The sequence below is a fragment of the Drosophila novamexicana genome, unplaced genomic scaffold (genome assembly GCF_003285875.2).
Source record: "Drosophila novamexicana strain 15010-1031.04,08,12 unplaced genomic scaffold, DnovRS2.1 tig00001302-arrow-arrow-pilon, whole genome shotgun sequence".
Classification (NCBI taxonomy): domain Eukaryota; kingdom Metazoa; phylum Arthropoda; class Insecta; order Diptera; family Drosophilidae; genus Drosophila; species Drosophila novamexicana.
The window spans coordinates 999,472-1,018,545 of record NW_020824849.1 but is presented as its reverse complement, the minus strand read 5'-3'; the positions used below and the strand labels follow the sequence as shown (position 1 = coordinate 1,018,545).

Below are 19,074 nucleotides of genomic sequence, written 5' to 3'. Positions count from 1 at the left end.
GCGCTGGTTCAACATCAGAAGCAATTACTTGTTTTTATATTTGTCTATTTAACAACGAAAACAGCAATTATAATAGATAGAATAATAGAAATGAAAAATGAATGAATGCATATTTAAAATATTTCCTTTGTTTTGTCAACTGCGATATGTATATATGTATATTTATACATATGTATCTCTATATTTAGCAACATTTGCCTATGTCAATATCTGCCTGTATATAATTGCATTCCCTGTTAACAATATCGTTCTATTCACCTTTTGTCGCCTGTTTTGTTGTGTGGCATCTGTTATGGCCATTGTTAGCACTTGTTTAACCGGAGCAGAGGCGACAACTGGCTAATATCCTTTTTAATCCCATGCCCATAAATATATATGCTAGTGCCTAGCGTAACATTGAAACTACCTACACAGTTGCCACAATCCGCTGCCCCGTGCCCCTCTCCCCAACCACTGCCCCACCCTGCACGGCAGCTAGTGTGTGGTCGTAAGTATTATTGGTGTTTGCCTTTTGTAGTTATTGTTGTTATTGTTATTGTTGTTGTTGATGTTGTTGTTGTTGCCTTTTCACATAGTTTTTCATAAATTTGAGACGACTCTTGAAGTTGGACTCTACTATGGCTATGGCGCAGTGTTTCTCAGTGTCGTCGGGCAATCCGCTTAATATCATTTTTCGGCATTACTTCCGAGTGTTCCTTTCACATTCTCTTCATCTGCTTTAGTCAGTACGCCAAGCAGGCGATCCTGGAGCTGGCGCGCAAATTTCAGTTGACATACGGCCCACGGCCATAAGTGTGTAGTGCATGCGCGTGTGTGTGTGTGCGTGTATGTGTGTGTGTGTGTGTGTTTGTAAGTAGTGTGTGTATCGCAGTAACACGTAACAACATAAACGGCTTAAATACGCAGCCAAAAGCCGCTTAACACACAACTTTAGTGCGGTCTTCTGCGAAATTTGTTGAGTGGAGGCTAACAGGATAGCAACAGGGTGAAGGGAAAGGGGGAGTGGGGAGGGGGGGCAAAGCATAGCCAGCTTTAATTGCAGGCAGAACTTTAGGTGTCGCTTTCTGGCGGCTGCACATAATCATGTTTTATGCTTCTACCGCGCCAAAAAGTAGGCAACGAATTCGTTTTAATAACTGCATAACTAAGAAGCGGCCCTTTCTAACCTGCCTCTTCACAGCTTCTCCCCAACCAGCCTCACTGCCGCATTATATTTATTAGCTTTTTTTGGCATTTGAAATATGTGCCCTCGCAAGTGGAGAGCATGCATGCAACTTATTTAAGCCGCGCGCCCAAAGGCTGACAACAAGTGAAATACCGGAGCACAGTGGGCAAAACTTTGATAAAAACGAGACAAAAGAAAATGCATGGCAGAAAATGTTCACATAAGCGTAAGTCAATCGATTGATGGATCTCCAAGATCTTCAAAACTTATCGTTAATCATACCAATTACCGTTAAAAATGAGTCGAAGTTGTCCGAGTGCATGCGTATGAGTTCCTTTTCAAACAACTTAAACTTTCAAGGCCAACCTTTTTATCGATAGCCCGAACGCTTCCAAAATCGTTATTTAATTTATTTCTATCGAATTAATGGATATATCCATAACAAGACTTCTCACTTTAGAGTTCTTAAAAGAAAAACAAACATTTTTCGCTGGGATACATTTTCGTAAACTATGGCAGGACTTATCTCAATAGAGGCAGAACTGCCCTTTCAGAAGTTTTTCGATAACACAAATTATTTTTCTATATTTACCATCCAATGTTTTAATTGAGTCGAAACCTGTTTTTCAATCAAACCTAGAAACATAGCTCTAAATAATTTATCGACAGTTTCTGACATACATTTTATTCAAATTTATTAGCTTACCTTCAAGAGCTTTATAACACATGAATTATTTTTATTTTCTGCACAATTTGAACATTCCCATTGCCGGCATTTTAGCTGGCTTTTCCAGGAAAAGATGACCAGTTTCCCCCCCGTCGGCCAATTGCTTCACTTGCTGTCCCACATTCAAATGCTGTCGTCAAAAGCCTGACAAGCGCATAAGTCAAGTATGGCTGGCACACCCCCTGCCACAGGGCCAGCTCAGCCCCAAATCAACTCACTTTCAGTTGCTCGAAAGCAGAAAAAAAAATAAATAACATGAGATAAAAAGGACAAAAGCAGAAAGGACGCAGCACAAAGAAACAACAACTGCAAAATACTTTTGCCTTGAAATATTTATTTGAATCTAATACCCTGTATCTTCATAGTTTAAGCAGCCAAAGGCTATCTAGTTACTATATATTCTGAAAAAACGTAACAAATTATTTTAAATTAAATCTTGAGACAGTTAAGCTGAATTAAATGAGCAAAAGATCGAGCTAAGTATTTATAATAAAAAAAAGTGCTGAGATATGGTCCTCTAAATAGACACAGATTTCGCAGAGTTCGACTGCAACGAATATGGCGGATCGATAGATCTCTCGGATCGGTTTGTAACAACAATAATGCTGTCATATGTATTCATTGGGCTATCACAGATATTTCCCTCGTTCCTATCGATGCAGAAAGTATCTTAAAATTCCGGTTGAGATTTATATTCATGATTTACATTTAAGACACATAGAACGGGGTACATGTTAGTCGAGCATGCTGGCTTTCTATAATTTGTCGCTTTTGTTTTGATGTTTTTGCTGTGCTCGTCGTTTCTTTTTGTTTGTTGTTGTTATTTGCACCGCTTTTGCAGGATTTGAATTCAGTTTTTAAAAAATAATAATAATGAAAAGAATATTTCATAGTATTTCAAGTAGTACTATTTTAATGCATGTAAAAAATATTTTAAAATGAGGGCAAACATAAACAAAGGACCTGCTCATAGTTAGTTCTAAGCGTCCAGTTGCTGCACAGCCGAAGTTTGTGTAGTACTCGAGAATGCCAACTGAGCATTACTTAATCCGCACGGCAAATGGGAGCGCGAGGACAACAAACCAGGACATATATAAGAGCCAGAAGAGGAACGGGGCCAGGGTTGAACGAAGGGAAGGCATGGCATGCTGTATGAGGCATTCTCACGCATAATTAAAATTAAATGCGCTTTTGGGAATAATTCAAATGAATAAACGAGCGTGGCCAACATGTGTGCGCTGCATACACAAAATGAGTTGTCCTTGTCTTTGCGAAGACATGAGACACGCCCCACCCCCCTTCTCGCTACCCTCACACAATCCACCGACTGGTCCTGGCGCCTCATGCCACACGCGAATCTGTTTTGGCTGTGTGTAAAGCATGCCGTCTTAGACACCAAAAACTTTACAACTTTTCTGTCTTGTCGTGTGGGCGTATGGGCGGGTGGGCGTGGCCGAGTAAGCGAAGGACGAAAGACATTGCTTCATTTATTATGCGACTGATGGCCATTAATTTTGCAGGCCACAGTCGCTTGGCAGTTAGTTGCCTCCGAATGTTGTCGCCTGCCTCGCAAGTTGCCAGACAGGCGACGCTGAAAAGTAGGCAGCACATGTTGCTCCTCTGTGTGTGTGTGTGAGTGTGCGCGCATGTGTGTGCGTGCGTGTGTGCCTGTGCATGTGCATATTTAAAAGTTGTCATAAACAAAACCAACCGCCTCACAAAACGGACATGAGAATATGCCAGGCGCAGACCTACGACTGCCAAGTCCTTAACCCATTGACGCACAAAAGTATGCAATGCATTTCGGCTACCAATTAATTATACACAAATGCCGTACGGCTCGAGCGCCCCGGCGTGCTGTCGAACCTTGCCTAATTGCTCAAATAGTTGAGCGAATTTTCGTACAGTCCATTTGACAGCCTCCAAGCGCAATTTATGCCCAGACACGAAGCTGTCGACAATTTTTAATTAAGAATGCCGCCCCAAAAACTGTGCCCCGTTTGTGAATCTCCCCAACTCTATTGCAATTCCATTTGATTCGTTTCCAAACATTTTAAGAGCTTAAACTCGCCGAGAGGTTATTAATAAAAAAATGTATTTTGCTCCACGCATTTCATTAAATTTTTGGGACATTTTACTTTGGACACAAACAAAATTTTCTTCTTTACAATGTTTGTCAGGGACAGATTAAAACTAAAGCTCATTGCAAGAAAGGGCATTATGCTCTTGAAAATATTCATAAAATATTCATGCCAACAAGAAACCGAAGAGCTACGCTTAAGATCAAATACCCTTTCTGACTTTAATACAAAAGCTTTACTTCTGAAGGGCCTAAAGGAGCCATATGATCAGCTAGTCAGATTTTATTCACGAGCTTGGTCAAGAAACCTTCAAAAATAGAAATATATATATAAGCTTAATATTGATAGAATTTCGCGGATATGTTAAGAGTAGTAAGTGCAAAGTTAAGTCAAGATATGTATCTGAGAAAACAAAATGTACATATATGGGATTATTTTGTAAAGTATTTGATGATTTAAACGAGATGATTAGGCATATGAAATTCAAACACGTCTACTCTCGATACACGATATACCTATTTATCGTTTAACATGCAATGGCATTTAACTGGGGTAACAACTGTCCCAACACGACGTGGCACATGAGACATCCTTCCGGCTAAGCTGGAAAAGCGTCGCAACATTTTCAATATCCCATTGTATAATGCGCATAAACAAAGGCACCGCCTCCTGCTATGCAATAATGGAATATGCAAAGTGTGCGAGTGTGTGTGAAATCAGCGCAATGCACGCTTATAGGCGCCTATCTGGAATCTGTCGGATGCGGCATTGTTACAAAAAGGCGTGGCCCACAGCCACGCAGTCAACGACCAAACGCAACCAGATGACAGTCCTGACAGATGCGACTGTTGCACCGGGCTACGTGTGCTCATTGTTGTTATTGCAATGATAGCACATACCCTATATGGTGTGCAATGGGATAGTATACATCCTAACAAACCCAATATATATTCAAATGTACATACAACCATTTGCGGTCAACCATGTGGTATTGCCAAATTCTTCAATACATTAACAAAAATATTTTTATTTTTTTCAATAACAGACTTCAGAGTTTCACAATTTTCGCACAATCCAGCCCCCCTTGTGCGAAAATTTAAGACTTTCTTTTCAGACTCCTCAGCTTTTGGCTCTTTGGTTGTAACCTTCTCCCTTACTTACCCATTCTTAGCTTTTTCTTTTCCTTTTTTATGCATATCACTTTCTTCTCTCTTCTCTTTCTGCTTGTCAGACATTCCCCTATTTTCGGCTACTTCAACTGACTTTTGAAACTTTCATCTATTTTAATTTCGATTCAAGCTCTGATGCTCTTTAGTTCTCATATAGGGTATCGAAGAGGTTAGCACTCTTCGTTTGGCACTTTTATACTTGTTTATGTTATGGCATTTCAGCTGCATCCGATTTCAATGGACGGCAGGACACAACTTTTGTCACCGTTCCTTCATTTTTTGAGACCAATGGGGAAATTGAAATGGCGGGCAATGCCTCTAAGCGCAGCTTTCAACGCGCTAACGCGCTGAACACACAACACACACACACGCACACACATCCCATGGCCTATAGCTTATGGCACTAATGTGGCCACTTTTGGTGCCAGCCTGTTTGCCTGTGTATGTGTGTGTATGTGTGTGTGTGTCCAATGTGCAATCACTAGCAACTGGGCCGCTGGCATTGCAGATTTATTGAAGCCCATTTACGTTCATGACGGTCACATAAAAAACAATACAAACAGAGCGAGAGAGCTAGAGAAAGACAGAAAGAGGGAGAGCGAGAGAGAGAGAGAGAGAGAGAGGGACGAGGACCTAGGCAATTGACAAACAAAATTTCATAACAATGCGCGCGCTCCAATTGAAGGACGAGCAAGGCCACTTGAGTGGCAAAAAGTCGCTGTGGCCGCCATGCCGCGGCAATATCTTAAAAACTTGCCTTAACACTAGAAAGCCGTTGTCTATAGTGCAGTACGGCGCGGCAAAGTACACTTCAACCCAGCAACACGCTAAGAATCTTCAGCTGAACTTTGCGAAACAATAAAATAGGGATTTGAGCACAATAAGCGACCGCTTGAATGGAGCCCAGTTACTTGGTCACTTGAATAAAGATTTCATAGAATTTGAAACAAGAGGAAAAGAAATAACGCGGCACAATAATATATCGCTGCGAGTAAGTTTCGCCTGCTGTATTCGCTACTATAAATAAAGTGTGAAAGAAAAATATGAAAATTGGCAATGTTATCAAACCTATATTCAGTGAATTTTGGCAACATTAAAGTAATGTAAATCGCACCTTAAATAAATGCAACCTCTAAAACTGTCAATTTTAGCTCAAAGTTAACTGAAGCGCGGCAACAATGGCCCATGAATATATAAATATTTCATTCATGATAAGATTTAATTGAAGACAACCTTCTCACTTAGTGTTAAAAACGCGAAATTTGGCAACGTCGCAGCTGTAAACACAACGATATGGGATATTGTGTGCCCAGCTACGTAAAACTTTATTCATTCGGTATTCTTTTCGGCACAGTTCTCGCCTGGTTGGGCCAGTTGTTTGGCTCGGACGACTGTGAACTTCGACTTGGATTGGGCTGAGCTGCGGCTGGGACTGGCTGGCTTGGCAATAAACTTGAATTTTATTATCGTACAAGAATGTTGCAATATGCTTGGCCATAATTTCACGTCTTGCACATTGTTGCCAAAAAACATTTGCTGGCCCAGTCGATGTTGTGGTTTTTAGCTTAACGCCTCTTTTGATTGCTCCTTCGGTGCGCCCCAAAGCGTCCCCTTCCCCCCTTGTCATTGCCATAGCCTGTCCCCATCCTTCAACTTGTGACATTATGAAAAGTGAGCGACAGCCGAAAATTGCGCTTGACTGGAAAATTTGCATTTTATGAGCACTCAAAAATATAAATAATAAAAGGTTTTTCTCGACAGATTTGCTTAGTTTTTATAAATGGGCTTTGCGATGGGTAAAATAAAATGAAAAGAATATACAAAATAAATTATAAATAAACATAATGTTTGCAAAAGGCGGCTGGGGCGTGGCCAAGCTGCAAGTTTGCTGCAACTAATTTAAAATTTATGATGACAAAAATGTGCTGCACTTGAAAGCTGCTGCAGCTGCAGCTGCAAAGTTGCAAGTTGTGTGGCAGGCGGCAAAAACAACCAAAAATAGAAGAGCTCATAAAAATGGGCGATGAAAAAGGCGAAAGGCAAGCAGCAAACAGCAAACAGCAAATAGGAAAAATGGCAAATGGCAAATGCATAAAACACAAATAAAATATTCATTGCATACTTTTAGTCGTTCGAGTTGTTATATTTCTCATTTTGCGTTGATATCCAATTTGGCTTTGCTCTGATATTTTTGAATACCCTGTAACATGACCACGCAGCGGCATAGCCGAATTCTCTCATACATTAGCCCCTATTCGTGTTGCGAATAGTATTAATAACAAGTTTACTTTTCCTCTTGAAACTTTCAAAAAGGTGCATAATTTGAACACTTTAAGATAAAACAAATGTTTTTAGTGACCTGTCAATTATTAATACTTAATTTAAAACAGGCCGGCTCTAGGGGATCCATTTAATCCCAGATAGCTACTAGATCTAACTGGAATAAGCCCTATTCATGTATTTTTGCGAAATATAAAAAATGTTAGAGTTATTTATTCATAAATTTTCTTTAAAAAAATAAATAAATAGAAGAAAACTAAGTTAGATTGAACTCTACAAAATAAATTACTTAAAACCAAAATCTATAAATAATTTTGAGGTTAATTCAAAAGTAAATTCTTTGAATAAGCTTCTATTTGCTTCTATTTGTTTTTTTTTTTTTCTTGTTGTGAAAACTTAATGCAGGGCATCGGCAAGTCGAGCAGCGCAAATGCGATCATACCTCTAGTTGCTTGTGCTTATATCCGGCACTGCTTTGCTTTGATATATATTTATATATATATATTTTTTTTGTCCACTGCTTTGCGAAATTTGCTGCCAATTAAATATTGAAAAGTGCAGCAGCAGCATTTCAGGTGTTCAGGTCAAAGGTTCTTGGAGTTTTTGCTTTTTGCCATAAAGAAGTTTTAGTATTCACAATCAATTTTTGATGCTCGCTCGCAAAGTGAAGAGGGTATATTGGGCTTGGCCGACTTTTTGTCTGTTAGACATAATTGTGTATGGCTATGGCTACGACCACAGGAGGCGTGGCAAATCTATGAATTGTGCTAAAGAGACCATTCATTCCACTCGCAATGAAGACTTCTGATGAGATCCGCTCGAGATCGATAGCACAATATTTATCGAAATAATCGATATATGTTTTAAACTGTTCGTGGTACTGTGAACGGGCATGGCTCAGTTGGCTGCACACGATTCACACTTGTTTTTATTTCTTTCATTAAAAGCGACATGCGACAATGCACAAAGCAAACGAATGCATTCGCCATACTCACTTCATTCACTACATTCCTGCCACCCGCACTGGCCTAGCAAATATCAACAATGGCCTGCAAAGTTTCCATTGCATAGCAATAGGCGCTGCACATATGCACACACATGCCTATACACACGCACACACACATACATACGCGCACACACCTTGACACCAACGTCGCCTAACATAATGAAAACAACAATGCAGAAGCTGGAAGTGAGCAACTTTTGAAGAGGTCATTTCGGGTTATTTGTTAACTTCTCGAGCGACACAAAGAGAATATATGAAAGGGGTGCTTGTGGAAGGGGGGAGACGAGCTAAAGGCGAGCGGCATACCTGCTGCTAGCTGCCAAGCTGCCAACTTGCTGCAAATGTGTCAAGACTCTATTTGGCCCGGCACATTTATTATAGATGCCAAAAGTTTGCAAATAGCACTCTGAAAACGTGTGATTGTGTTTTCCTTTATGCTCTGCTTATAGGCTTATCAAGAGTATATTGGTTCTGGCTGAGAGACAGTCATCGGTGTATCTGACTATATCTACACATTAGTTCCAATCTGATTGATCAGTTCCTCAAGCCAGAAATATTAAAATCTCGATTACTGCCAGAACTGAGTATCTTATGTTAAATCGTAATCTCAACAGTTAAATTAATCCGAAAATCATTTTATTTTTAACTGATTCCATAAAAATTTGATCAACGAGAATTTTCTCTAGAGGGAGAATATTCTCGTGATTGAAAAGAACAGGAATCATCTTCTGAAAGAATCTTCATGATTGTTGAAAATTGAAATCTCCTCTGGAGCCAGTCTCCTTGATTGTGGAAAATGGGAATTCCACCCCCTGAAATAGTCTTCGGGATTGTAGAAAACGGGAAACTCTTCTTATCTCCGTGATTGTGGAAAATGCTTGCATGAATTTAAAAGAACTCTCGGAAAATTCATTTAGAATAATCCAGAAAAAAGTCTCATAGGCCAACCAATCCTGTGCAGAAAATGGGCATATCAGGTTGATAAGCAAAAGTTAAGTTCTGCGTTTTAAACTCATATTCAAATGTCTTTCTAAAATGCGGAATACTTGGAAGAGTAATGTTGAAATTTTTCACGGCCCTGGTTAAGTGACCGTGCAAGGCTATAAATATGAAAATATGAAAATATCAGCAATGTTGCACATATTTATTCATTGATTCACTTGTTTAACTTTAAGCTGGAGATTTCCTACATTTTATTGCGATTGAAAAAGATCGTTACACAAAATACATATACCCGAAATGGGCATTAAGTATGGTCGCGCTCAGCATAATGCATAATTCATGCAGCAAAAATCATTGAAGTGTAATTAATTTATGTCACGACTCATGACCATGTAACCATGTGAAGTGTATACACCATCTGCCATGTGTGCAGAGATGAAAGTAATCCTCACACACACACACAGAGAAACATTTTAATAATTCATATAGTTTTTGCATTACTGCGCCGCTAGATGGCGCTGCCAATAAGCCTAATGACAATGGCGTCGCATATCGCTGCGAGCTCCCTGGAGGTGAGCAGGCGCGGATCGGAGGCTGCTGATGCTGCTGATGCTTTTATTTTGGCCAAATGCCTAATGACTTAATTAGTCTAATCATAAAAGGACTCAAACACTCGCACACACACACACACGTGTGTAGAAACTGTCAACAGACAGCTGCACTATTTCCGCTACAAATTAGCCAACGGGCAAGTAAGGGAGTTCCGGGCGGAGAGCTCTGTTCCTGGCAAGTAGATTAGCTTTTGGCCTGATAATTGTAAGGGGCCGTCATAAAAATGTTTTAACCATGGGCCCCATAAATCATCATTTCGCACAAGTCTCTGCGTGTGCGTGTGTGTGTGTAATTAATGTGTCTGTGCGTCACTTTGTGCTCGTTATTTTATTTTTTTCTGCTCATCTTCTTCTTGATGCTCACTTATTAACTCATTTACGCTAATCAACAAGTCCCCAAGCGTCCCTATTGCCCATGTCGCATACGCTTATCCATTATGAACTTGTTCCAAAACAAGCTGTGAACGGAACCAGTTCACAAGTTTTTATTCACTTTTTGCGAATTTAGATGTATATATAGTGCTCCTTAGAGTACATTCTTCCAATTAATTCTAAAATTGAGCTCCTCATAAGCTAACAAGAGAAAGAATTTATGCAACGAAACAATGAACTGAACCAGTTCCACTTTTATTCGGTCATTGAACCTGCGCTCAGTTTTAATCAAAGTATACATAATTCAGATACTAAACATTCGAGAACCCCATTTTTTCACAGTACGTGCAAAATAGTTCTTTTGAACCAGTTTTATGTGGGTTCGCTGCTAACATTGCAGATTGACATTATGCCTAGCCGCAAGTTTTTGTCATATTTAATGCTAGCGGCTTCTGCCAGATATAATAATACAAGAATATGAAATGGGCTCTATCACATTTGCACTTTTTGAGTTTATAATGAAAAGATTTAGTGCTGTGGATCGCTGAACCAAACCAGTTCAATTTGGCCTCCACATGCTCAACGGTTTCAGATAGAGTTTAATAGAAAAGTATTTGGACTCACCTTTTCGCGCAGCATATCACGAATGCGGCCCGCTTGGTTCTTGGAGCGATGCAGCTCCAACTGCAGCTCCAAGCAGCGCTCCTGCCAATTGATCTGCAAGGCAAAGAGAGAGTGAGAGTCAGCAGGACTTTCATGAGCTGAGTACTCTGGGACGCACCTCGGGCAATGCCTGTCCATAGTTGTTCAGCTGATGCACGTTCAGATGTTCGGTTAGCGTGGAGAAATGTGGCCAGGGTGCGTCGGGTGCATCGAGGGCGGCAAGCACGGGATTCACCGGGGCTGCTGCTGTGTTCGGCTGCAGCTCCTTGGCCGGCTTGGCCGGTATGGGCGGCGGGCGTGGCACACGCCGCGGCATCAGACGCGGACTGTTGGGCGTCGAGGCGGCCACCAGGCGTGCCTCATGCAGCTGGGCGGCGCGCGTCAACGGCATCTGTCCGCTAAACGAGGTGGCGCGCTTGGCCAGCAGTGGCGAGCCGTGCAGCGACTGTGACCCAGAGCCGGAGCCGGAACCGGGCGCCGAACCAGAGCCGGAGCCCGACAGCCGCCCGGGCAGATGGGTGGGCAATGAAGGTGGCTGCTGCAGCTGATGCTGCAGTTGCAGCTGATGTTGATGCTGCTGCTGCTGCTGCTGATAGTAGTGTGAGGAATGTTGCGCGGCGGCCGAGGCCGGGAACGTGTGCAGGTAGCTAGCGCCATCTTGCGGTCGCAGAAAGTAGTTGTGCGTGTGCGTATAATAGAGCGTCTGAGTGGCGGCCACGCCCAGCGCTGCGGCAGGCGTGGCACGGCCCGAAGTCGACGCCGAGGCACTCGCTGACGGTGACGGCGATGAGGAGGCCGAACGTCGACGCTGCTCCGCTGCCGTCGCCTGATGCTGCAGCTGCAGCTGCTGCTGCTGCTGCTGCTGTTGTTGTTGTTGCTGCTGTTGTTGTTGTTGTTGGAGTTGTTGTTGTTGTAAATTGGTAAGTGTATCAAAAATTTGCGATAAACGTCCCAAAGGCACTTCGTCAGACATTTAGCGACGGCAGCTGCAAGTAAAAAACTCTGTTAAAAATGCGTCATTTTGCTGGAAAAAAACTACACTAACTAGCAAATCGCACTTAGAACCAGCTATAAGTTCACAGAACCAGTTCAGTTGTCAAATAAACACTTTTCCATGCAATCCTTACCTAAATGCACAACAGCAGAGCATTAATAAAAGGCTTTTGATCGTATCGAACCCAAAATTCCAGTTAAGTATTTACCATATAGCGAATATTAAGCCGAATTAGCTGGATAAGTTATAGTGAAAGCTATTCCTGAGCCAAATCGTATATTTATATATAAATATATATATGCCCGTCTACCATACGCAGAACGAGTTATCGTTATCGAGATATTCTTATCGATATCTGCTACTATTTTTATGCTATCGATAAATATCGATTTCGACACACGGTTTTTTATGCATAACTCGAGGCTTAAGAGCTAAGAGCTAAGTGCAGCAAATCTGGTATATATATAGCATATATAGCATTAATTTAACGCCTTGGCAAAGCAAACGTGCGCAAAATGCAACAGAGACAAAAAGGCACAAAAAACTAAATGCGAACGGGCAGCTACTGTCCATTGAGCCAGAGCCCAGTAATATGGGAATTGGGAGAATTCGAGAACTGAGCAAAGTGTAGAACTACAACTACAAGGCGAAGCTGTCAGTTAACTGGGTGGAACTCATCTGCCAGAATGGGGGCAACAACAGGTGCGCGAATCTGGGGCGTCAATTGCGATTACGTGTGCGCAATTTTTAATCAAGCCGGGCGGGCAGTTGCCCGTATTTGTACTCAGTTTTTGTGCAAAAGTCCCAGCAATTATGGCCATCATTGGTAAATTGAATGTGCCACACAACATTTGTTAGAGACAGTCAGAAAAAACAAACAGAAAAAAAGATGAAGCTGAACATATTAGTTTTTAGCTTGAGCTGAGGAAGAAGCACGCCATTTCAATCATCAAAGTGTAAGAGTTTGGCCTTTCATCTTTTGTGCGGTTTTGTGTCTGAGCCAAAACCAAAACCGAACAGACCATCAAGGCTATAGACCGTAGTTACAAAGTCTCCAGTCAGATGATGGCTTTTGAAGCACATGCAGGTTACAACGACTACAACAACAACAAGAAGGACCAGTGCATTTGTCGACTTTTCTTTGCTGTGAATTTTTGTGGCCATAAAGGCTCTCGAACTTCCAACTTCAACCCGAACTCCAGCTCTGAACTCCTACAGCTGGCTTCCCATTTGCAGCTGCTGATGCTGCTGCTGTGGTCGTAGGGTGCGCCAAGGCCAAGACCCTTGGTATCCAAGACCAGACCGGAGCACAACTCTCGGGGCATTCATGAGAATTATATTCAAATTTTGTGCTGATTAGGAAGACGAGAACGAAAAGGACGACAACTGGCAGCTGCCCATGAAATTGGAATTGAAGTTGAGGGTTTTAGTTGAAGTCATCGAGTGACTCTCGAATGGTTATTTGTGTGTGCGTGTGTGTGCGTCTGCACTTCATTTTACAAATTTTGATTTAATTTAAGTTGATTGAAATTCAAATTCCGTTTTTGATTTGACAAAATGTGCACTTGAGGGCACAGTTTTGAGTTCTGTTGCTTTGGCCAACTGCACTTTACAACAAAATTGTTTGCTAATTGAAGTTCGGCAACCTCGCAAATGGCTCTTTGAGTGCAACTGGTCAGCAATTAGAGAGCCGGACATGCCCAACTAGAGCGCCTGAAGCCTCACGCATTTTCAATGGGATTGGATTGCCTTTGACAATGTTGACAATTTGTGGCTTTCAAATGTGGCAGTAATGCTTTGGAAAATTTCTTTTGAAAATTGGCAACACGGCAATAAAGATTGCCCACAGCGTATTAAATTATTATTTTAGAACGCTCTGCTGCAGTTTCCAATAAAAGTTTGGCAACAAGGCAAAATGTTCGGAAAGGCTTTAAAACGACACTTTGAAATGTGACAACAATGCAATGCAAAAATTCTGTTGAAAATTGGTAAGGAGGCACTGAAGTTTACCTACTGCGCTTTAGTTATTTACTAACGCTTTGCTAACTTGTTCAAAGCAAATAGTTTCCAGTTATAGTTCGGCAACAAGGCAAATGGTTTGAAAAAGAGGTGGACTCTAATCCAATTTGTCAACAATGCACTGAATGCTCTGAAGTCTGAAATCTGACAATGACGCTTCGAAGATTGAAAACAGTCTATGAAAATTGACAACAGTCTATAATATGCTGATGAGTGTTTGCTATTAAATTATAAACAAATTGCTGGCAATAAATACAAAAGACAGCATTTTGCATAGAAGTTTGGCTAAGTAGAAATGTAGTGTATTTGAGAGTCTTAAGATCTTAAAATTAAAGATGGACACTTTGAAAACTCAATCTGTTGAGGTTTGAAAATATCTCAAAAATACAATGAAGTTTGGCAACAGCGCAGCGTTTGGCCACGGCGTAAAATAGCTGTATGCCAAACAGATGTTTGTTTTTTATTTGTTAACAAGTTGAACGAACTCATTAGCCCTGACAACACTTTGAAGCTTTCAAATCTTAAGCTGCTTAGCAATATGTAACTTACAGATACAGATACTAAGTATTTTCAGTTACCATCTATGTTTGTGACTCGGCTTAATATGGAGTTACACACAGATACACACACACACACACACAAACACAGTGACAGTAGTGTGGATATGTGCAGTTCCTATTTCAGACTTCATTGTCTTGTGTTTACTCTTTGGTTTGCTTAGCCTTACGTTTTTGCAACAACTCGCTAATGCACACACAAATACAAAAATACACGCACACACGCACACACACACATGTTTATAGACAGAAAACCAAATAAGTATAAGAATAGCAGCGTCGGCGGCGGCAACGACGCATGAAAACTCACTCAAATAGTTAGCAAACTTGTTTAGTTGCAATGAAGTGCGGCATGTTGCAAGTGTAGCTGGAAGCAGAAAGCAAATTTGAGACCCCCAGACGACAGTTAACTTGCAACGCTTCGCCCGAGCATCCACAAATATTAGACAATGTATTTGGGTATTATCAAATCCATGTGTGTCTGCTGCAGCAACTTACTTGCTACGGTGGGGCGAGCTCAATAGACTTAAGGCACTAAAGATTCTTTCGCCTTGACAAACCATTTAAAAAGGGGTCGGTAAATTGTGCTAAGAGCAACGATTTATAAAGTTTTCGATCAATATTGCAGAGTGTACAACAGCATAGAGCGAAGAAAATAAAACTGTTTGAATAGCTATTTTTAGCTCAATTTGTTTCATTTTAAAGCAATGCTTGGCCTTTTTATTTGACAGAAAAAGTTTCTTAGATAGTTTATCAATACAGCTAAATAATATTTGTTCATTAGCTCGTTTATCAACACTGGGTGAAAGCAAGTGGATGACTATTCGAATTTAAAAAAATGTAGATAAATAAAAAAAACGCTTATCTTGAGGGCATTTTTTAGTTTTTCAACAACAAAATTACGTTAAATTCATTTTACAAAAAAACACTGGCAGCGCTGAATCAATAAGTTGGCAACGCTAAGCTAAAGATTTGGCAGTGTTGATTAACAAATATTTTATTTACATTTAAGCTGCAAAGTTATTCTATTTTAACAACATGTTAAAGTGATTGTTAACTTTGATCCGCACACAAACACACACACAAAAATCGAATATGTTAACTCATTTAACGCTGGGATAAACGCAAATTGCTGTCGATTAAATTGTTTAACTTATTTAAAAGACAATTGATTAACGTTTAATTAAAGCGATAAATTAAAGTTAATAAAATTAAGCCATAATTACATAAAAATAAAATCAAGCTGATGGCAAATTAATAAAGCAGTTCTCGTTTCATAAAGCAATCAAAAATGAAACTGATAGACAGCACACACACACACTCACGGCACACAGACAGACACACACACACACACTCACGGCACACACACACACAAATACCTCTATTGCCTGAAAATCAAGTATATTTGGCTGCAAATAATGATATATGGTGCTCATGTTGCAAAATACAAAATGCAAGTTGTAAAATTAATACTACATAAAATGACACACACACACACACACACACACACACGCATACTTCTATTATGTGTCTATATGTACATATATATACATATATTTCTGCAGCCCCTTTTACCCCTGGCAACACTTCACCCTGGTGCGGCACTTCAAAAATTTAATAAACGTTGCAGCATCGTTCGCATGCCAATAATTTTACAGCTTGCCACGCGCCCCAACATGCCCCCCCCCCTCCCTTCCATGAAGCATCATGCACCATGCCCACCCACCCCCAACAGCCCCACCCACCCAGCTTATCTTTCCATCTCTCTCACTCTTGTTGTGCGTCGTCAATTTGAAAAACATTGTCAATGCATATTTTGTCGTATGTGTGTGTGTGAGTGAGCGTGTGTTTGTTGGCATGAATGTGTGTGTTTGTGTATGTGTGTGTATGTATGAGACAACTACTAAGCGTCATATTAACAACATTGTAACATGCACAGAATATAGCGGGGGCAGCGGGCCGGGTTGTCGCACATGCAACGGTAGCAACTGTACCAGCCCGACCCACACAACAATCCCTCCCCCCCCTTCCAGCGACTCTCATCAGCACTCGTTCAGTCAACCCCCTGCTCTTCTGTTCTGCTTGTTCTTTATGCGCTTTTATTTATTTGCTCCCGCTTTTTAGTTTATTTTTTTTTTCTTGGTTTTTTACCAACTATTTTTCAGTCAATTCCAACGAAAAATTTATAATAAATGCTCGCGCACATGTGATGTCGCGCATTTTAATTGGTAAGCCCACCACCTTCTACACCAGCCCCCCTCCTCTACCGCCCTGTACCCACACACGCAACAGAGACACCCGCAGCAATGGCAAAGGCTAGGCTGGCCTAGTCGCAGCAGAGCGGTGAAGGGCTGGAGAAGTTATTGTCTGCGCTGCGGTTTGCTGTAAAAACGATTGTCATTGTTGTTGTTGTTGTTGTTTATGCTAGTTGGTAAGTACTTCTGGGCCATGCACAGGGGTGTGGGGGGGAGGAACCGCCGCTCTATGACCTACGTGACAAGCCAAACAGAAGTTGGCAACTCTAAAGACTGCAACTTGGTCGCCAGATCAAGTAAATGATGTGTATGTATGCAACTTAGTGCGTGTGTGTGTATGTGTTTGTGTGTGTGTGTGTGTGTGTGTGTATTGTGGGTGCTTAATGGTTTTTAATAGCCACTGCATAATGCATGACAAATGCAAGCGCTGAGCTCATCGAAATGCAACCCAACAATGTAGCCAGTGTTGTAAAAGCTGCGGCGACAATCAAAGATCAAAGTGAATTCGCCAATGGACTGCAAACTGAGAGCATAATAGGTAACGAAAAAAGCATTTGAATGCCTCTTTAAACCTATGACTTAGAAGTGATTAATCCGTCCGATTATTCCTATGGTCGCTATATAATAGAATGGTACAATTTGACGCGGACTTGCAGATGTGTTGGGAGCATAGTTTGGACAAGGTATCAGGAAAAACAGAGGAGTTTTCCACACAACAAACTTATTTTTCGAGCGATTCTTTCCATAGAGCTATATGTAATAGTAATCCGATTTATCCCAGACGCATTATAAGCTGCATTGTGGCCTAGCTCAAAGGAAGCTTATATCAAGTTTATGTGTAGCTCCAAGAAAAACAAAACCGGTTAGTTGTTGTTTTAGTTGCCAACAATTCGGCCACCCGCTCCAAGCACAGCCGGCAAAAGCGTCGCCCAACCCAGCGAAACAAACAAGCAACGACCTTCGCTGCGGACCAGTTTACAGTTTGCGGCTTAAAGTCGCGACAAGTTGGTAAGGCCTCAGAGTAGACAAAGTGTACACAAAATGCAAAAAAAGCAACAACAGTTATATACGACGATTCAATACCCTACCAGTTACCCTACATACATGCATCACAAACGACAGTTCATAAAGGAGCTATATGATATGGAACTCTTCCAAACTCTGGTCAAAACTTGATTAAATTAAATAAAACTATATTCTATACTGTAAAAAAAAAACACGAAAGCTGCTCAAAAATTGGAGCTTTCAATAAATTATATTATGTTTAAATAGTTTATTTTGGAGACAAATATATAAATTAAGTTGTTTAGCAACATTTGAAATATAGAATTTTAAAAACCTTAAAATGCACTCCTGCAGAAACCAACATATTTATAACACTTTTGAATTTATATGAATCGAGCTTACGGAAGCTACAAATTGTTGACAAATCGGAAAAGTTTATATTTAAGAAAAATATAGAGCTTTGCCAGTTTCGCAACACTATAGAAATCAATATATTTTAAGCATTTAAGAACATATTAAAATTAAACTCATAGAAGTCAAAAATTGTTAGCAAAATTGAATGTGTGACATTAGGTTATGATCATCAGTAAAAACTGCAAAGCTTAAACATAATACGGAACAGAAACTGAAAGCTGTTGGCCATGTCTATAAGACCGAATTAAAGCAGCGAGTAGACAACGTTAGCCTGGCACGTTACTCGACAATTGGGTCTTACAGTTGCTGCGCTGGTATTATAATATTTATGATTCGCATTCGCTTTAATTAAATTGTAACGACAAGGCCCGCAACCGCGCCCGCGCTCGAGCCCGAGCCCTGAGAATGCGACTGTGCGCCCATGCCACATATTTGACTTTACGACTTGCATTTAATTAAAGTCAATTAAAGTAAAAGAGAGAGAGAGAGAGAGAGAGAGACTGCGAGTGAAAGAGTGATAGAGAGAGAGAGAGAGAGAGAGAGAGAGAGAGAGAGAGAGAGAGAGAGAGGTATTCAAGTCCCACTTAGGCAACCTTTACATGCAGCTTTCACGCCTAAAGCCAAATTCGCAGAACTTCTTATGCTTTAGCTATTTCCGGCACAGTACTCTATAAAAAAAAGTGTGAAAAAAAGTGTGAAAAGCTCAAATACGTATATGTCCTCTTTAATAATATTTGTAGCCTGAACCCTTTTAAAGTGAATAAAACTAGTACAAGGGACTCATGTCATACCATTTTCATGCTATCGATAAATA

At 40.7% G+C, this 19,074-nt stretch overlaps 1 protein-coding gene across 2 annotated transcripts in view; it reads right to left on the bottom strand.

The window, feature by feature from the left end:
• The window catches only part of LOC115767031 (uncharacterized protein CG43867), a 137,689-nt gene that overhangs the window by 104,869 nt on the left and 13,746 nt on the right, over window positions 1-19,074 (bottom strand). For both annotated transcript variants that reach the window (XM_030711157.1, XM_030711158.1), the window contains exons 2-3: window positions 11,135-12,002; window positions 10,978-11,070 (exon numbers count right to left, since the gene is read on the bottom strand). In XM_030711157.1, coding sequence (XP_030567017.1) covers window positions 10,978-11,070; window positions 11,135-11,989 — 948 coding nt within the window. In that variant the 5' untranslated portion in view covers window positions 11,990-12,002. The remainder of the gene's footprint in view (window positions 1-10,977; window positions 11,071-11,134; window positions 12,003-19,074) is intronic.